General features: G+C 37.2%; 1 protein-coding gene across 1 annotated transcript in view; it reads right to left on the reverse strand.

The window, feature by feature from the left end:
* Positions 1-20,782, reverse strand: part of EXOC5 (exocyst complex component 5) — a 57,952-nt gene that overhangs the window by 26,838 nt on the left and 10,332 nt on the right. The window contains exons 2-6 of the mRNA XM_012450981.3: positions 11,285-11,379; positions 10,016-10,163; positions 6,283-6,477; positions 2,190-2,254; positions 12-40 (exon numbers count right to left, since the gene is read on the reverse strand). Coding sequence (XP_012306404.1) covers positions 12-40; positions 2,190-2,254; positions 6,283-6,477; positions 10,016-10,163; positions 11,285-11,379 — 532 coding nt within the window. The remainder of the gene's footprint in view (positions 1-11; positions 41-2,189; positions 2,255-6,282; positions 6,478-10,015; positions 10,164-11,284; positions 11,380-20,782) is intronic.

Genomic DNA, 20,782 nt, shown 5'->3' on the forward strand with positions numbered 1-20,782 from the left:
AGATCACTTACTTGCAATTTTCGATTTAACTTCTGAAAATCTGAAAGACAAAAACCAACAATGAGGTTCGTTAGTTGTGACAAACATCCTATGCCAATTTAAGATGTTAACAAAAGGGAAAACCGAGTGCAGGTTATATGAGAACCATCTGTACTATTTTTGCAATTTTTCTGTAAATCCAAAACCATTATAAAGTTAAAACGTTATTGTAAAAAGAAAAAAGACAAAGTCAGAAGAGAAAATACTGATAGGAAGCATGCCAGGTGATAAAACTGAATGTAGGTAATTCAGATGGGGTAGCTGGTTCTCATTTAGGAAATTCACACATTGAAATTTGATTCCCTTTTAAAAGAATCAACTGCTCTGAATAAGGCACTAACAGCCAGTCCCAAAACTGAGTTACTGTTCTTACTTATATTTGCTGGCATTTTAAATAAACTTGATTATCTGTCTTCCTCCCCACTCCCATGGTTGTTGTTTTTAAAAATAAAAATAAAGTTCTATCACTATTATTTAAAAGAAAAAGATGATCGACAATCAAATAATATACTATATGATAATGATATATTAATGACAAATGATAAAAGGACCCAGCAATGTGCCTAGCAGAGTAGCCATTCAATCTTTACAAATTAAAAAGCTAAAATACCACACAGTAGGATTTTTTCAAATCTTAAATATCAAAGTGAAATGCATAGCATGAAAAAGGAATCTTTTAAGATCGTGTGTAATTGTTTGAAGAGAGGAGAGTAGCTACCAAAAGAGACACCAAAGACAAATGAAGAAGGAAATGAAAATCTAGAGTGTTATACAATGATGTATCAAAGTCATAGCAGATCAGATCGCCTATGAGGCCATCTTAATCTGTGTGAAAAAATTAAGTCTAAATAGGATATATATTCAACTCCAAGGCTTGGTGAAGAGGCTAAAACAAAACCATAAGAGAAGTATGTACCTGAGTGGTGGTGAATATGAGTATGAGAGTGAGAGAGAGAGAATGTGTGTGTGTGTGTGTGTGTGTGTGTGTGTGTGTGTGTGTATGCATGTGTGTTCTGGAGTGGAAAAATAGAATGAAGAGAGTATGGGGGGAGTGCAGTCAATAATTATCATGAACCTATTTTGAGCTAGACATTTTACCCATTTAAGTAAATAGTCCAATTCTGAAATGAGATAAAGTTAAAGAGAAGTGTTAAGTGTTGGTGGGTGACTTTAAAAATTATTACAGTAAGTTAAATCATAATGCTGGGCAACTACCATATTATTATTAAGAATGACAAATGATCATTATTGCTAATTCTTCATGGTTATCAGACTTGAGAATAAAACAGATACATTTTTGGGGGAATTCCATTGCATGTTTGGGAGATAATGGTTAAGCTTTAAGTATAGCAATATATCCATATTTTATCTGTTCCTAAGATTTTCAAGTATCATCAAAATATAACTGTTTATTAACATATATTATTTGAAATACAGTAAATCATATTTCCTTCAAATATTCACATGGAGGAAATACTATTTTACCAAGAGTTTATTAAAGAGTCTGACATTCCATAGACTAGAAGAAATCATGAAAAAATCTCCTTCTCAGTGGATAATTTATTTTAGGATGAAATCTAACTTAGCAATGGCTCTGGGGCCCTGCATTTTTGAAAAAGCGGTTCTTAACCTGAAGTCCCTAGGAAGAGTTCTGTGGATAGAGTCTAAAACTCCATGAAATTGTAAACAATAATCTGTGTGTATCTTAATTTCCTGAAGAAATGTGAGAGCTTTCATCAGCTTTTCAAAGGTGCCCAAGGCCCCCCAAAAGCACAAGAACCTTCATCAAGAAATAGAAAAAGTGTTTTCTCTATCCCCTACCTGGCTCTCAAAGTCCAAAATGTGAAAATCCAAATTTTACCTTAGTCGATTTCAAAATCCTCCATCTATTTTTTTTAGAAGACAGGGACTGAAATTATTTCAAGGCCTATCATTAAATTTAGATATTAAGAATAGACTATACTTTTTCAATAAACTATTTTATACTGCACCTTGTACAAAGTGAATGAACTAGCAAGTAAATAAACCAGCAAGTGCTCAATAAATTCTTGTTTAATTAATAAGCAAAGAAAATCGTACAGGAAAAAAACACAATTTTAGTTTATAAATTATACTATACATTCAAATTAACTCTTGAGAAATGTACTTGCCTATCAAAGGGTAACTCTTGGGCAATCAGGTGCAACTTCTGAATGATGTCTGCTGCTTCCTTTATCTATTAAAAAATAAATAAAAACAATAATTAAAAAAACTTTTAGGCATATCATATCAAAAAATATATATTTGAAATTAGTAATATCTCCCTGTATATGTCCACAGTCCCTTTCCTAAAAAGTTTCCTTTAAAAATCCACAACAAATAAAACTTTATGAGCAACAAGAATATATCTGGGGTGTTACCAATAATCAGTCAATAAAACATAAACATTTATCTTTCTGGTACTGAAATGCTGTGATTTTTTTTTTTTTGAGACGGAGTTTCACTCCTGTTACCTGGGTTGGAGCGCAATGGAGCGATCTTGGCTCACCGCAACCTCCGCCTCCTGGGTTCAGGCAATTCTCCTGCCTCAGCCTCCTGAGTAGCTGGGATTACAGGCACGCGCCACCATGCCCAGCTAATTTTTTGTATTTTTAGTAGAGACGGGGTTTCACCATGTTGACCAGGGTGGTCTCGATCTCTTGACCTCGTGATCCACCTGCCTCGGCCTCCCACAGTGCTGGGATTATGGGTGTGAGCCACCACGCCCGGCCCAATTCTGTGATTTTTTGATGCCACAATCCCTTCCCAATAAAACCTGTAGTTCAAGTTTATTCTGAAGAAATTCTGGAAACCAAGTGTAAATCTCTTCTAAGTTGATGAATCCAAAAAGGATAAACAAGATTTATAAAAATGATTTAGGGCATACGCCACATACATCCTACATTAAGCTAAATGCCTATTATTTAATAATCATATGAATTTATAACACCTGTAAAAGCAAAGATAAAGTTTAATATAAAGCCCCTGGATGAACTATAATATAGAAATGTGCGTATTTATTCAAGTTATGGAACTAAGGAACTTAGGCAAGAGTTTTAAAATTCTTTAATGCAGTTATCTGTGGTTATTTACACAAAATAGTATAGGGGAGTTCTATAATGTTCATTTATTCTTTAAATTTCAAATTAGTTCTTAGTTTTACTTTGACACAATTTTAAAGCTGATTTTATGAAGATTCATTTTATTTTACATTTGAAAAGACAGTGAGACTCATTAACACGAACAAGAGCTAAGAACATCAATATAGATTTTTTTTTCTTATTTTTGGAGACAGTCTCGCGTGGTCGCCCAGACTGGAGTGCAGTGGCGTGATCTCGGCTCACTACAACCTCCATGTCCCAAGTTCAAGCTATGCTTATGCCTCAGCCTACCAAGTAGCTGGGATTAAAGGTGTGTGCTACCACACTTGGCTAATTTTTGCATTTTTTTAAAGTAGAGATTGGGTTTCGCCATGTTGGCTAGGCTGGTCTTGAACACATGACCTCCAGTGATCTTCCCACCTTGGCTTCCCAAGTGCTGGGATTACAGGCTTGAGCTACCATGCCCTGCCCAATATAGATTTTTCTAAGTAGGCATGTGAACTCTGACAAGCAACTGTGAATAACAGCAGAGCCTCTTCCCACTTCTTGCTCCAAATTATAGTGAATATAGCATTTCTGCTTCAGTTATCTCTTTTCTCCTAGTCAGCAGGTCCCTGTCATTTTCAACTACAAAACACTAACTCTGTCCTGCTGTATACAGGCACAGATACCACCGCAGTATCTGTCCTCACTATGCCATTTAGTTGTATTAGCAAAGTCCATAATTTTCTCCTCACCAATACCTCCTTCAGAAATAATATACTTGGCACACAGCCTGCTCTATGTTTCCACCAGGAGTTTGTTTTTGTTATTTCAAGAAGTCATCATTATGTGCTATTTGCAAACTTTGTTTAATGTACTAACTAGTTGTTTTTATTGAATTTCCACAGGGAATTATTTTATAAAAATTGTGTAAAGCACAGGTAGCTCTTAAGGCTACAATAATATGACACATTTAGTCAGTTAAAACATGCTACAACAATAAGTAACAAAAGCTGTCAAAACTATAATCTAATAGTTATTGATATTTGGGTGAGGTAAGAGACTACCCTTGCTAATAGTGTTAAAGATAATCACAGTCATCAAATATCATCCACATAAGAAAGAATAAGCTGCCACTCCAGGTGAAAAAAAAAAAAAACGAAGAAAACCCAACATACATGTAAGGACAGAGGTAAACATATAGTAAGTTTTTTTTTCTCAGATGAGAAGATTCCCTTTTTTTTTTTTTTCTTGAGACAAGGTCTATCTGTCACCCAGTCTGGAGTGTACTATTGCAATCACAGCTCACTGCAGCCTCAACCTTCCGGGCTCAAGCAATCCTCCTGCCTCAGCCTCCTGAGTGCCAGGACTATGGACATGTGCCACAACAACCAGCTAACACGCCCACACACACACACACACACACACACACACATATATATATATATATATATATATATATGTGTGTATGTATGTTATGTAGAGACAGGGTTTCACCATGCTACCTGGGCTGGTCTCAAACTCCTAAGCCCAAGCAATAGTCCTGCCTTGGCCTCCTAAACTGCTGGGATTGCAGGCACGGGACACCATACCCAGCCAAGATTCTAAAAAGGAACAATTAAAAAAACAAAAATGACTAGGGGGCAAGAAGAAAAATAACATGATGTGTTGATATCTTATCCCATTCTAATTCCTCCCATAATCACACATTGGTCTAGCTCTGTGGGTGCTTTTTCCTTTTCTTTCCATTGGAAAGGTGACTGGTACAGAGTCCAGAAATTGAGATAGCTAAGAGTTCATCTAATAACTGGTAATCTAATACCATATGAGTTCTGAAGGATGGCTAAGTGGTAGAACCAGGCCAAAAATGAATTCAACTGCAAAGATATGGAAAAAATCTAAGTACCCATCAACGAATGAGCAAATAAAGATAAATATGGTATATTTATACCATGGAAAACTACTCAGTCACAAACAGGAACAAAATAACGTCTTTTGCAGCAACATGGATGGAGCTGGAGGCTATTACTCTAAATGAAGTTACTCAGGAATGGAAAACCAAATACCATATGTTCTCACTTATAAGTGAGAGTTAAGCTATGAGGACACAAAAACATACAGAGTGATATAATGAACTTTGGGGACTCTTAAGTGGGGAAGCTGAGAGGGGAGTAAGGGATAAGACTACATACGGGGTACAGCGTACAATGTTTGGGTGAAAGGTGCACTAAATCTCAGAATTTACCACTAAAGAACTCATCCTTATAACCAAAAAACTACCTGTACTCCAAAAACTACTAAATTTTTCAAAAACACCTTTTATTTAGAGGAATTATCAGGACACACAAAACTATTTTTCAAAGAACTCTAAAAATTATAAATTCTATAACCCTATAGAGTTATATTTTTAAAAAATGTGTTGTTTGATTCAAACTTAGTGTCAATAATACTTGGCCTTTACATTCCACTATCTGAAATATTCTATGGAGTAAATCTAGAATAATTCAGAAAGACTGTATTCAATACATGAGTGGACAATGTTGCAACATACATATGTGATCCATAAGAATGTCCATTTTCTCACCCATTTTGTTTTTTTTCCCCTGAGGGGAAGAAAGTGAGCTAAATTATCTTCTTTCAAGATTATAGAGCAGCCAATACCATGTACCCTTAGACCAGGAGTAAGAGACTAGTGCTATGAAAAGGATTAACAAACAACTCAGAATTTTTTTCAATTCATCTTGGTCCAAACTGCTTTAATTCTTTATAAGAGATCTTTATTCAAGTAATAAAAAGCAGAAGTTCTGAATTCCTTATTCCTTTACAGAATGGCATCTCAGCTTATCAATGATTTATGTCAGACCACCACACCACCACCCAATGGACTGTAACTATTTAAAGACCACAGAAATTCTATTATTGAAAGACATCTGTGAGATACTTATGAACACAGTTACCATAGCATTTTTAAGCTACAAAAAAATTTCATCCAAAAATGCCAGAAAATTTCATCAAAAAATGCCAGAACAATAAAAGCTTTTAATAAGTCAGCTACTCAGTGATTTGAAGTCTAACTCTGGAAAGTCATTATTGCAGCTCATAATTACGGCAGTGACTGGTTTTATCCTCTGACAGCACTTACCTTTTCAGAATTTATAAAAACATCAGATTTCAATTCTCCATCTAGAAACTCATTAAAGTATTTCATCAATTTCTGAGCCTCCACTGCGCGTTGTCTGGGTGTGTTTACCCCCTCCAACTGGTCTCCAAGGTGACAGACTTTAGTTGCTACATAACTAATGTGCTCATCCAGTTCTTGGAAATGTTGGAAGGCAACCTAGGAAAAATGTGCATAACCATAAAATATAATCAGTGTGCTCAGTTTGTAAGTAAATACACATCAAAACCAAACCAATCTCATTGCTACTAACTAATGATAACAGAAGTTATATATGAGATAATCTAAAAATTCATGCTCATTAGGGTGATATGATCTGAAAACGTGTTTGCAAACTATTAAAAATAATCATATTTATCATGAGTACACTTATTAATCAACAAAAAAGCAAACAAAAAAAGCTATTTACTTCTTCCTGTTTTAACAAAAAATTCAACACCATTTAGCCCCAAATAATGATTCTGAAAACAATTAGCTAAGTATCAATAGGATCAGACATCTAAAGAGCTCTCTTGCCACTAAACTGAAAAGAATAAAAAATATGTCAGTGGGAGGCCGAGGCAGGCAGATCACTTGAGGTCAGGAGTTCGAGACCAGTCTGGCCAAAATGGTGAAACCCCATCTCTACTAAAAATACAAAAATTAGCTGAGCATGTGTGGAGGTGGGCACCTGTAACCCCAGCTAGTCAGGAGGCTGAGGCAGGAGAAGCACTTGAACTCAGGAAGCAGAGGTTGCAGTGAGCCAAGATCGTGTCACTGCACTCCAGCCTGGGCAACAGAGCAAAACTCTGCCTCAAAAAAACAAACAAAAAAAAAGTCAGTAGTAAAATATACCAATTTATTTTAAATATTTACAAAGTGATGTTTACATATAAAGAAAAATAGTTCTTTCCCAGTTTTGAAAACAGAAAAGTAGTAATTATACTACTAAGGCAAAAGTATATTTTACTTTCTAGAAAATTCTTTTCCTTCTCATGGGGTACACTCATTGGCCTGTGGCATATGGAAATTGTGTGCAATGAATGCCTTGTAATTGCCAACAGAAGAATTGCTGATAATCTAGTGTGGGACTTTTGTTCTAACCTTAAATTGAGGTGAAGAGCTGTAAACATTTATTGAGGACTTTATCTATGCCAGACTAGACACTGTTCTAAGCATATTACATGTAGGTACTTATATAATCCTCTCAACAACACATTTTACAGATTTAAAAAAAAATGAGGCATGAAAAGGTTAAATTGCTTGAGATTACACAGATCATAAGTGGCAGAGCTAAAACTCAAACTCAAGCAGACTGGTTTCAGAGTTTATTAGCTTAACTATTAATATTATTATTATTACCAAGGGAAAATTGCATTAGAAGTACTTGGTTCATCCATGTCCCTACGAAGGATGTGAACTCCTCGTTTTTAATGGCTGCATAATATTCCATGGTGTATATGTGCCACATTTTTCCTGTCCAGTCTATCATCGATGGGCATTTGGGCTGGTTCCAGGTCTTTGCTATTGTAAACTGTGCTGCAATGAACATTCGTGTGCATGTGTCCTTATAGTAGAACGATTTATAATCCTTTGGATATATGCCCAGTAATGGGATTGCTGGGTCAAATGGAATTTCTATTTCTAGGTCCTTGAGGAATCGCCACACTGTTTTCCACAGTGGTTGAACTAATTTACACTCCCACCAACAGTGTAAAAGTGTTCCTATTTCTCCACATCCTCTCCAGCATCTGTTTTCTCCAGATTTTTTAATGATCGCCATTCTAACTGGCGTGAGATGGTATCTCAATGTAGTTTTGATTTGCATTTCTCTAATGACCAGTGATGATGAGCATTTTTTCATATGTTTGTTGGCCTCATGTATGTCTTCTTTTGTAAAGTATCTGTTCATATCCTTCGCCCATTTTTGAATGGGGATGAACCTGGAAAACATCATTCTCAGCAAACTGACACAAGAACACAAAATCAAACACCACATGTTCTCACTCATAGGCGGGTGTTGAACAAGGAGAACACATGGACACAGGAAGGGGAGCACTATACACGGGGGTCTGTTGGGGGGGAGGGGGGATAGCGGGGGGGTGGGGAGTTGGGGAGGGATAGCATGGGGAGAAATGCCAGATATAGGTGAAGGGGAGGAAGGCAGCAAATCATACTGCCACGTATGCACCTATGCAACAACCCTGCATGTTTTTCACATGTACCCCAAAACCTAAAATGCAATTAAAAAAAAAAAAAAAAGAAGTACTTGGAAACTGTCACCTTAACTACTTAAAAATGCATTCCTTATTAAATTACTGACTTCCTTATTTTTCATAGCCACATATGTTTAAGTGATGGAATCTAAAACATTGAAACTTTAGCAGAAATCAGTTTGCTAATCCCTAACACTAAATAACTAATGATCCCTGGGAGGCAGCAAAGCTAAACAATCTTCCAGATTATACTAAGGCCAAGAGCAGTAGCTCAAACCTGTAATCCTAGCACTTTGGGAGGCCAAGGCAGGCAGATAACCTGAGGTCAGGCCTTCAAGACAAGCCTGGCCAACATAGCAAAACCTCTACTAAAAATAAAAGAAATTAGCTGGGTGTGTAGTCCCAGCTACTCAGGAGGCTGAGGCAGGAGAATCACTTGAACTTTGGAGGTGGAGGTTGCAGTAAGCCAAGATTACTAAACCACTGCACTCCAGTTTGGGCGACAGAGTAAAATTCTGTCTCAAAAAAAAAAAGGAGTGGGGGGTGGGGAGGTAATTAAATTCCAGATAAAGCCCAGCCTGTAAATGGAATTCAGAGGTTCCAGATTAAGTCTAGGACCTAAGAAAGATTAAGAAGTTTGGCCTGCTTAGCCCCAGGACCAATCTAGTGATTTGGTTTTACTCCAAAACAGATTGAGGCAGTTTTTCCTATAGTTACACTAGAATTCTCACTGATGCACATCTCTTATGACTTCTGTAAAACTTTCCAGACCAGGTTTTCTTTAGGGAAAACTTAATCCAAACAATAGCTCATTTCATATTACTTTATGATTAAAGAGAATGCAAATGACTACCTAAATATCCAAGCTAATAGAGTCCCTAAAACTAGAGGTCTACTGAGGTGTCACTCTTGAAAGTTTTTATTGTTAGAGGAGAATCAAGGACCACACTCAACTGGATACAACTCTATCCTGAGAAAAGAGTACTGTGATCCTAAACCAACGCTCTGTAGAAAGCGAATGCCAAGAGTACCTGATAACAATTCATTAATATTTCATCCTATGGAACTGAAGCAGTAGAGAGAAATCTTGACAGTTACTATCATCTGACTAGACTTTTTTTTTTTTTTTGAGACGGAGTTTCGCTCTTGTTACCCAGGCTGGAGTGCAATGGTGCGATCTCGGCTCACCGCAACCTCTGCCTCCTGGGTTCAGGCAATTCTCCTGCCTCAGCCTCCTGAGTAGCTGGGATTCAAGGCACGCGCCACTATGCCCAGCTAATTTTTTGTATTTTTAGTAGAGACGGGGTTTCACCATGTTGACCAGGATGGTCTCGATCTCTTGACCTCGTGATCCTCCCACCTCGGCCTCCTAAAGTGCTGGGATTACAGGCTTGAGCCACCGCGCCCGGCCCTGACTAGACTTTTTTTAAGAGCTTAAAACTGGAAGGAAATCAAGATATTATAGCATATATAAAATACCCATTTCTTAACAAAATGTTTACCTGATTGCTTTTCTGGAGCTCTTGTACCTTCTTGGCAAATTCCTTGGCTTCTTTCTGACATTGTTGCTCTAGTTTCTCTACTTTCCTTTGAATCCTTTCATCCATTATCTGGAGTTCCTGAATATGATTTACGAATTCTTCTAATAATCTAATAGAGGAAAGTTTGAATATGTATCAATCTACCTATTATTAATCCTTAGGAACTGATGAGTTCACTTATAATCATAAAGAAAGTCTTAATAAGAAGAGTTCCTAGAGCTTGAAATGATCATGTTAACTTTCTCTATAGCATCTTGTTAGAAATTTCTTCATCAAAAGATAAAGTTGTTCTGTAACTTCATAACATCCTCATAGTTTTGTCCAGGCCACATGGCTTTCAAGCAAACATGACATTTGAAAATACAGCCAGGCTTGGCCGAGCACGGTGGCTCACGCCTATTATCCAAGCACTCTGAGAGGCTGCGGTGGGCGGATCACCTGAGGTCGAGAGTTCAACACCAGCCTGACCAACATGGAGAAACCCTGTCTCTATTGAAAATACAAAATTAGCCGGGCATGGTGGCACATGCCTGTAATCCCAGCTACTCGGGAGGCTGAAGCAGGAGAATCACTTGAACCTGGGAGGCGGAGGTTGTGGTGGCCGAGATCATGCCAATGCACTGCAGCCTGGGCAACAAGAGCAAGAAGAAAGAAGGGAAAGAAGAAAGAAGGGAAAAGAAAGAAGGGAATGAAAGGAAAGAAAGAAAATATAGCCAGACTTTTGACTTTTTGATGAAATAACTCAGAGGTGAATGAAAACCTCACCCAGAATCCCCAGTAAACCCCTAGAATAGAAAGACAATTTTTTTTAAATAGTTCTTTTTAAAATAGTCAAGAAGGTAAATGTACCATATAAAAATATACATTCCAGAGTTCAGTGACTTTCTGTTCTCCAATGTACAACTATATTTAAAACAATAACATTTAAAGTTTTTATTTTAGAAGTATAACCAACCATATCGAATTTATGACTTATTAGAAGAAATGTTAAATTCTTATACTCAATAAAATTCCTTCTGCATACCAGTTAAACTGCTTCTTTAAAAGAATGTCAAAGAAAAAAGAAAACCTCAAGCTTTTAATGCTCTGTTGTATTGTATCTTTTATTGGCCAATTGTTAACTAAAATCCTTGCAGAGGAGTGTTGAAAGCAATCTCAATAGTCATCTCCATTCTAACACTAATGTGTACTAGATTAGATCCATGGGGAAACATTTTTTTTTCACTTCACCTTTTAGGATCAAAAGCTTCAGGTCCACCTCTAGAGCCTCCTCCTGGGGTTCTCCATACAAGACGTTCAATATATTCATCTGCCACAAAAGGCTCCTAGTTTATGAAATAAATACACTTTAACAAAGTTTCATATACAAGTACTTAATATTATCTATAAAATTAAAACAGCTTCTACTAGGTACAAACTTGAAATTAAATTACTAATTACTTAAATACATCTATATTATTAAAATGTGCAGGTATTTTTTTCAATTAAAAAATCTTCTGACAAAGTTTTCTTCTTTTAATTATAATGAGCAAGGCAGGAAAGGATAAACTGAAATTCACACTCTCATTATTGTTAGAAATGTCAACAGGTATAATCTTTTGGAGGCCACTGGTAAGTATTAGGTAACATCAACAGTGTTACAAATGCTTGTAGACCCTAACAGTAACTCTACTTTTAAAATCTAAGGAAAAAGCATATATGAATGCAAACATTTCTGCAGAATGTTCATTGAGCATTATGTATAATACTAAGAAATTGTTTACATAAATAATATTCACAAAGCCATAACTGACAAATTAGGGTAAACTTACAGGATGAAAAACAACGTTCCTATTAAAATCATGATCATGTAAAAAGTTTAGAAATGAGAACAAAGTCTAACATATAAAAGCTGATGAAAAAAGCAAGATACAAAATCTTACAATTTTCTAAAATAAAAAACCAAGTTTTTAAAAAGGATATTAGAGAAGGTTCAATCAAGAAAATAAAAATTCGAATGTTCACCATCAGCATATAATACATTTTTAGACTAATACACACTAATTTACATACTTTTCATACTACCCTCTATCATGTAAATGGATATCACATATTGCCTCCTACCTAGCATGTAACTTAAACTAGTGATCAGCATTTGCTAGTGATTCCAATTTGAACTTTTATATCTACAAAGATTTTTCTTAAACTTTTAAAGATATAAAGTACTGACATGTTTAAGAATTAAGTCCTAAGGATGAATATTCTTGCAAAGTAAAATATTTGGCACTCTGAAATACAACGAACTCATTTAGCAACATATCATCATTTAGATAATCAGCCTCTAGTCTGCCTCACTTCCAATGAAACAAGAATTAATGCAAATCTAATAATGTTTAACGTACATCTAAAATTGAGAAATATTGACTAAAGATGAATTTATATTTACAGTACTTAGAACTTTAGAAACTAAGCTACTTAAAAATTTTAGAAAATCTGGCCATCACATGAAATACCCTATATAATGAAATGGTGGTGACAGCTAAAGTTTTTAAGTACTTACTAAGTGCCAGGCACTGTCTAATATTTTACACTTGATCACACTCAATACGTATTATGGTAAGTAGTAAGTCTACAAGGCAGGTTCTATTAATACCAATTCATTTTACAGCTGTGAAATTACTTGAGGAAGTAGTCAGCCCTTCCAAAAATCTACAATACTTCCATTAAAAAATTTCATATAGTAATCATGTTCCTTTTCCCTATCATTTTATTGGCATATATATTTGTGTAAATTCTTAGTAATCAGTTCTGATGTGCCTTTTCCCAACTGGTCTGCCTAGAAGACTGGCCTTTTTGCAGTGCACCTACTCAGAGGGGGAGTCTTTTCCTAATGCACACAAAGGTGCCTTATGTGAGGGGCAACCATGGTTCAAAGCACATTTTGACTCATGCTAGTAGTACTACTTCAGACAGGTGGCTGTACATATTTATTTTCTTCAGTCAATAATTTGAGAACCCTGACTCTGCAGCAGGCACTGTGCCAAGTGTGGCAGGACTAGTGTGACAAAGTCACAATTCCCGCCTACCTTCCTCCTGGGAATGCCTATACACAATAATAACTCTCCTATCCTATTCCTTCTCTCAAAAGGAGCTTCAGCCATTTACTTTAATAAGGAAAGGAAAACACGCAACTATTTTGAAGTCTGTTGGATACAGGGTGCTACGTGGCCCTAAAAGCATCATAGACCATGTCAGAGAGAGAACATATGGGGGCCAGGTAATAGATTCCTGGCCAGGATCTGGCAGAATCAAACCAATATATTCATGAGCACACCTAGTGGTCATTTCTGCAGTCTACAAATGTTTAACAGTGACAGACACACTTAGTAGCTGATACGACTCCAACACTTGGGTCCTTGGTCTACAGAATAAGAACTATTATAATGAGGAAGCTGAAGTAAAAAATCTGTAAAATTGCCCCTGTCCAGCCAAGGTAGTTAATCATGTGGGATGGCAACAATTAATGCTACCCTTAAGAATCTAAAGTAGGCCAGGCACAGTGGCTCATACCTGTAATCCCAGCACTTTGGGAGGCTCAAGTGGGTGGATCACAAGGTCAAGATATCAAGACCATCCTGGCCAACACGGTGAAACTCCATCTCTACTAAAAATACAAAAAATTTCCTGGGCATGGTGGCACTCGCCTGTCGTCCCAACTACTCAGGAGGCTGAGGCAGGAGAATCACTTGAACCCAGGAGGTGGAGACTGCAGTAAGCGGAGATTGCGCCACTGCACTCCAGCCTGGTGACAGAGTGAGACTTCGTTCAGAAAAATAAAAAAAAATCTAAAATAGAGATCTACAATTTTTTTCTTAAAAGACCAGATAGCGAGTATTTTAGGCTTGCAGACCGTAGAGTCTCTCTTACAATCATTCAACTCTACCACTCTGGTACAAATGAAAACATATACAACACATGAATGAGCATGGCTATGTATCAATAAAACAGGATTCTGGGAAGATGGCAGAGTAAATCTGTCTCCCCATCAAGGTAACAACTGCACTGACAGAATCTTTCTGTTTTGGAACTCTGTAGGATAATGAAGGCTTATATCTTCCCAGGCGGAGGCTAAGACAAGAAAACATGGTAATTTTGGTCAATTTCAGCTCTTAGCACTATAGCAGCTACCCAGGTCCCACCCCAGCCCTGTGGCAGAGTGCTGTGCACATATTCCTGGAACAACCTGCACACAGCTTTGTAGGAGCCAGCATGGGCAAAAAGGACCCTGTCCTCCAAATATCTGGGATCCCTTCTCTGAGGGTTAATTGCTGCTTCAGCCAGCAGAGGCATAAAGAGGTGAGTGGCCTTTGTTGTTGCACCTTCTCCATTTTTGCAAGCCCCTCTCTTTCTGGATAAAGTGACTGCCAGAGGATTTAAGCCAATGGATCAAAGAAGGAATTACAAGGCAAATTAGAAAATACTTAAGAGATGAATGAAAATAAAAACACAACATACAAAAACGTAAGACACAGTGATGACAGTGCTAAGGAGTAAATTCATAATTAGAAACATTTATATTAAAAAATAAAAAGATCTCAAATCAACGTAACTTTAAAACTTAAGTTACTAGAAAAAGAAAAACTTAAGTAACAACAACAATAAGAAAAACGAAACCTGAAGCTAGCAGAAGGAAGGAAATAATAAAGATTGGAGCAGAAATTAACAAATTAGAGAATAGAGAAATAGAAAAAAAAAAAAAAATCAATGAAACCAAAAGTTGGTTTTTTGAAAAGATCAGCAAAATTGAAAAGCCTTTAGCTAAACAGACCAAGAAGAAAGAGAAGGCTCAAATTGCTAAAATCACAAATGAAAGTGAAGACATTACTACCAATTTTATAGAAACAAAAAGGCTTATAAGACAGCATTATAAACAATTATATGCCAATGAATTTGATAACCTAGATGAAACAGAAAATAATAGACCTATAACCAGTAAGGGGACTAAACCAGTAATCAAAAATCTCCAGACAGAGAAAAGCCCTGGAACTGATGGTTTCACTGTAGAATTCTGCTAAACATTTTATAAAACTAATATCAAGCCTTCTCAAACTTTTCAAAAAAAAAAATTGAGAAAGAGGAAACACTTCCTAACTCACTGTATGAGGCCAGCATTACCCTGATATGCCAAAGCCATTCAAAGCCTGTACAAGGAAACTACAGACTAATATCCCTTTATAAACACTCATGCAGAAATCATCAATGAAATATCAGCAAACCAAATTCAACAGCATTACTAACCTGATTATATATAACCTACAGAACAGGAGAAAATATCTGCAAACTATACATCTGGTAAGGGGTTTACCTAAAGTATATAAGGAACTCAAGCAACTCAATAGGAAGAAAACAAATTACCTGATTTTTAAAAATGTACAAAGGGTGGCCGGGAGTGGTGGCTCACACCTGTAATCCAAGCACTTTGGAGGCCAAGGCGGGCGGATCACCTGAGGTCGGGAGTTCAAGACCAGCCTGACCAACATGGTGAACCCAGTCTTAAAAAAAATAAAATAAATAAAAAATAAAAATGTACAAAGGGCACGAACAGACATTTCTCAAAAGACATACAAATAGCCAACAAGTATATGAAAAAATGCTCAACACCATTAATCATCAGGGAAACGCAAATTAAAACCTCAGTAAGGTATCACCTCACACCTATTAGAACGGCTATTATCAAGAAGACAAAAGATAAGTGTTGGTAAGAATGTGGAGAAAAGGGAACCCTTCCACACTGTTGATGGGAATGCAAATTAGCATAGCCATTATGAAAAACATTATTGAGGTTCCTGAAAAAATTAAAAATAGAAATACCATAAAGATCCAGCAATCATACTACTAAATACATATCCAAAGGAAATGAAATCAGTATATCAAAGAGATATCTGCACCACCATGTTTATTGCAGCATTATTCACAATAGCTGAGACACAGAATCAATCTAAGTGTCCATAATGAATGAATGAAGAAAGAAAATAAGGCATATACTCACAACAGAATACTACCCAGTCATTAAAAAGAAGGAAATCTTGTCATTTGAAAAATACGATGAACCAGGAGAACATTATATTAATGTTAACATTATATTAAGTAAAATAAGCCAGGAATAGAAAGACAAATACCACATGATCTCACTTATATGTGGAACTTTAAAATGTTGATCTCAAAGAAATAAGACTAGATTGGTGGCTACCAAAGGCTGGGAAAGGCAAAGTGCGGGGAGAGAAGCCTGGTTCTCTCAAAGAGAGCCTGGTTAATAGATACAAATACACAGTTAGATGAAAGAAAAACTGAAAAATCAGTTGGCATTTCTATATACTAACAATGAATAATCTAAAAAGGAAATTAGTAAACATTTCCATTTACAATAGCATCAAAAAGAATAAAGTACTTAGGAAAAAAATAAGGATTAACCAAGGAGGTTAAATACTTGTACAATGCAAACTGTAAAACTTTGAGAGAAATCAAAGACATATTAAATGGAAACACATCCTATGTTTACAGACTGGAAGACTTAATGTTGTTACAATGTCAATACTACCCAAAGTGATCTAGAGATTCAACTCAATCCTTGTCAATATCCCAATGACTTTTTTCGTTTTATTCAAAAATAGACAAGAAACCCCAAAAAGCCCAAAACAATCTTGGAAAAGAACAGAGCAGCAGGGCTCACACTTCCTGACTTCAAAACTTACTACAAAGCTACATTGATCAAAACAGTATATGATACTGGCATAAAGACAGACACACAGAACAATGGAACAGAGTAGAAAGCGTAGAAAAGGCTTTCGTGGGTAACCTCTTTGAGGTGTCTTTACCTATGTTTCCTTTAGTTGCACATAGCCTAATTCTAAGGTTTTGGTATTTTGCAAAAAGGTTTCTAGAGCAAAAGCTGAATCCTTACTTTGTGACTTTTTTTTTAATGACAGCTTTGACTTTTAAAAGTGAAACCAAATCTCATTGGGCAGATGTGGCAGCCAAGTGCATCTCTGTAACCCTGGCCCCTGGTGCTGCTGGCCTGGCACCCCCACTGCCAAGGGTGGGGTCTCAGGAGTCAGGCAGGGCCAATACAGGTGTGGAAGGGGGGCGGGTGGGTGAAGGACACAGAAGGGGTTGTGCTATGGATCATGTTGTGTAAGTGAACCAGACCACCCTGATGACACCCATAGTAATGTTGTCAAGGTTGGACTGGCCAGGGGTGGGTGGATTAGCAGCACTTGGGAGTAGTGGCCAGCGGCCCCGGATGCCAGCCACGGAGCTGCTGCACAGAGCCTAGTGTCCATAAGCTTCCAGGTCGGAGTTGGAGCTTGGGATGAGCCCCTGTGGCGCCTTGGCCCTTCGGTGGTCCCTGCCAGGCTCTGACCTGTGCCAGTCAGTCATTGCTGGACTCTGGCCACACATTTTGGTGTTCTCATCTACTTGGAAATAAGCCAGTCTTTTTTGCAAGGTCAGTTGACCAAGAGCATATTTCCCCTCTGTTGTACATCGTTCTTTTGTGTTTTTGTTTTAAAGGTGGGTGGAGGGAGGGCAGGGTCTACATTTGTTGCTTGAGTTGATGGGTCAGAACTTTAGTATACACATGTGTCCTGAGTGACAGGTCATTTTGTTGAACATAAGCACCTTGGTAACTAAACCCTTCTAATAGCTACAAAGGCTTTAGTTCTGTATTGATTAAGTTACTGTAAAAGCTTGGGTTTATTTTTGTAGGACTTCATGGCTAAGAATTAGAACATAGCAAGGAGGCTCCTCTGCTGGAGAAATGTAAATTGTAATTATAAATAAACACACAAACCTTTAAAACTTAAAAAAAAAAAAAAAAAAAAAAAAAAGAAAGCTTAGAAAAAAACATCCTCACATATTTGGTCAAATAATTTTTGACAAGGGTGCCAAGACCATTCAAGAGAGAAATGGCAGTCTTTTCAGCAAACAATGATGGGAAAACTGGATACTCAAACGCAAAAGCATTCAACAACAAAAACAAGTAATCTGATTCAGAATTCAACAACAAAAACAAGTAATCTGATTCAAAAATAGGCAAAGGACTGAATAGATAGTTCTCCAAAGATATATAAATGGTCAATAAGCACAAGAAAAGATGCCCAACATTGGCTTGGTGCAGTGGTTCACACCTGCAATCTTAGCATTTTGGGAGGCTGAGGCAGGCAGAGGCAGGAGAATCACCTGAACCTGGGAGGCAGAGGTTGCAGCGAGCCAAGATCACTCTACTGCACTCCAGCCTGGGTGACAGTGAGTGGCTCTGTCTCAAACAAAAAAAAAAAAGGTGCCTAACATTACTAATATTTAGAGAAATGTAAATCAAAACTACCATGAGATACCACCTTACACAGGAAATGGCAAATGGCATAGCTATCAGAGGAGTAAGTAAAATTGTAAGACCAAGGACAAGGATGTCTAGAGTAGAGGCATATGGACAATAATATGGAAAGAACTGTCCTCCCAAAACTCTTATGTTGAAGCCCTAACTCCCAAACTGATGGTATTTGGAGATGGGACCTTTGGGAGGTAATCAGTGTTAGATGAGGTCATGAGGTAAAGGCCCACATGATGGGATTTATGTTCTTACAGGAAAAAGCAACCTCTCTCTGCACACACAAAGAAGAGATTACATGAGCACAAAGTGAGATGGTGGTGCCTACAAGCTAAGAGAAGAGACCTCAGCATGACAACTACCCTACTGGCACCTTGATCTCGGCCTTCTCAGCCCCAGAACACTGAGAAATAAATTTCTGTTGTTGAAGCCATCCAGTCCATGGCATTTTGTTATGGCAGCCTGAGCTGACTAAGACAGACAGATATATGAGATTGGGTGCAAAGTACGAAAATCTTTGCATAACATGTCAGCACCAGAGAACATGTACCATGAAAGAGGAACTAAGCAACCAAGTAGAAAAAAATAACTTTGCTTGGCATTATCACATTGAGCACATGAACAAAGCAGACACAGTACAGACAGAAAATGGCCCCAACTGCAAGGGGTCCTACTTCCTAAAGCTGATCCAGCTACTGTGAAACCAAATATCTAGCTTAACAGTGACAGAGATCAACTCTAAGCCCCTAAAATAGCCCCATTCAAGACTAGCCACATGGTTGGCAAGTTGACTACACTCGGCCCTTTCTACGCAAGAAGAAAGAATATTTTACTTTGATAAGAAGAGAAACATTTGAGCTGGGTTTGCCTTTCCTTTGTAGATGTGTTATCCAGATCGCCCTTCAAGAAGCAACTTGCCCTAACTGCTAATAGTGCTGTCAACAAAAAGCCTTCACGGGCAGTATTTTCAGGGACCTCATCAGATGCAAAGAGCCACTTCACCCAATGTCATGCCTTTCCCAATGTAGCCCATATCCAATGACTGATTAAGATGGGAGTATAAGGGCCAGACCACTTTGGTCCAAGGCAAGACAACTCTGACAGGTCATTTTAGTTTCAGACCTCCCCACAGGAGCCATCAACACTGCCATTGGACCAGTACTGTAACTCTACTTCTCCGTGTGCCCAATCTTGCATCTGTGCTCTGCCCCCTCATAAATGTTTATCCATGGCTACTTCCTAAAAAATATTCTGCACACTAAACTGTCTCAAAATCTCCTTCCCAAAATACCCAACCTGCAACACCTTAGTAGTCCAGTCAACAGATGGCAGTGACTCAGATGAAAGTAGCAGTGGCCAAGGTGCTGAGAAACAGTCAAGTTCAAGAGGTTTTAAGGTATGCATTCATATAAGTTGCTGATAGATTGGATATGTGAAGAAAAAAAAGAAATCAAAGATTACTCATAGAGGTAGAGGTTTGCAGCCATAACAACTTTGTGAATGGGGGTGCTAATTACTGAGATAAGGAAGATAGCCAAGGAGATGGATGAGGGAGCATTGAAATGAGTTTTGTTCCACATATGTTATATTGTAGATGCCTATTAGATATATAAGAAAAACATAGAGCATGTAAATGGAAAAACAAGTTTGTACTACACAGAAGAAGATGGAGCTTGATAAAATTTGAATCATCAACATATAGATGGTTACCTAAGGACTGGATGAGATCATCTAGAAGGAAGAAAGCCATAAACATTTGGAGAGGAGAAAAATAATCCAACAAAGGAAAGCAGGAGGCACCAAAGAAAATTAGAGGTCCAGTGTTCTGGAAGCAAAGTGCATGTTATCCTCAGAGACAAATGATCACAAGGGTTTAAGAGAAATCGGCAATTGATCCCTAAGGGATGGAAATCCTAAAAGAGCAAAAAAAAATTTTTTTTTAATTCTGCTTATAAAAGCAAATAAATCCTAATGTCTCTGCTTTCTAATACTTTACCTTGCTGCAAAGGTGCTTATGAGAAAAAGATAGCCAAATTAACACATCATAAGACCTCTAAATGACCAAATCCTCCCAAGAGACTGCTCAATTCCCTGTAATACAAATACCTGTAAACAATTTTTTAAATCCTTTAAAATTTTATAAGCCTGACAAAGGTATACCTTCACTTTGTTTTACTACAGTAATCAAAAGAAAAATTATCAAGCCAAAACAAAAATCTAAGAATTATGCACTAAGATACTATCACATGAAATTTAGCTTTACATAATTGGTTGTTATATTGCTCCATTAAACTGATTTTATATGCTTTACAAATGTTATCAATTGTAAGATTAAAATATGGTGTTTGTCACTGTGGAAACAG

This window comes from Aotus nancymaae, unplaced genomic scaffold (assembly GCF_030222135.1).
Source record: "Aotus nancymaae isolate 86718 unplaced genomic scaffold, 86718_ANA_hifiasm-v0.15.2.pri h1tg000062l, whole genome shotgun sequence".
NCBI classification, from domain to species: Eukaryota; Metazoa; Chordata; class Mammalia; order Primates; family Aotidae; genus Aotus; species Aotus nancymaae.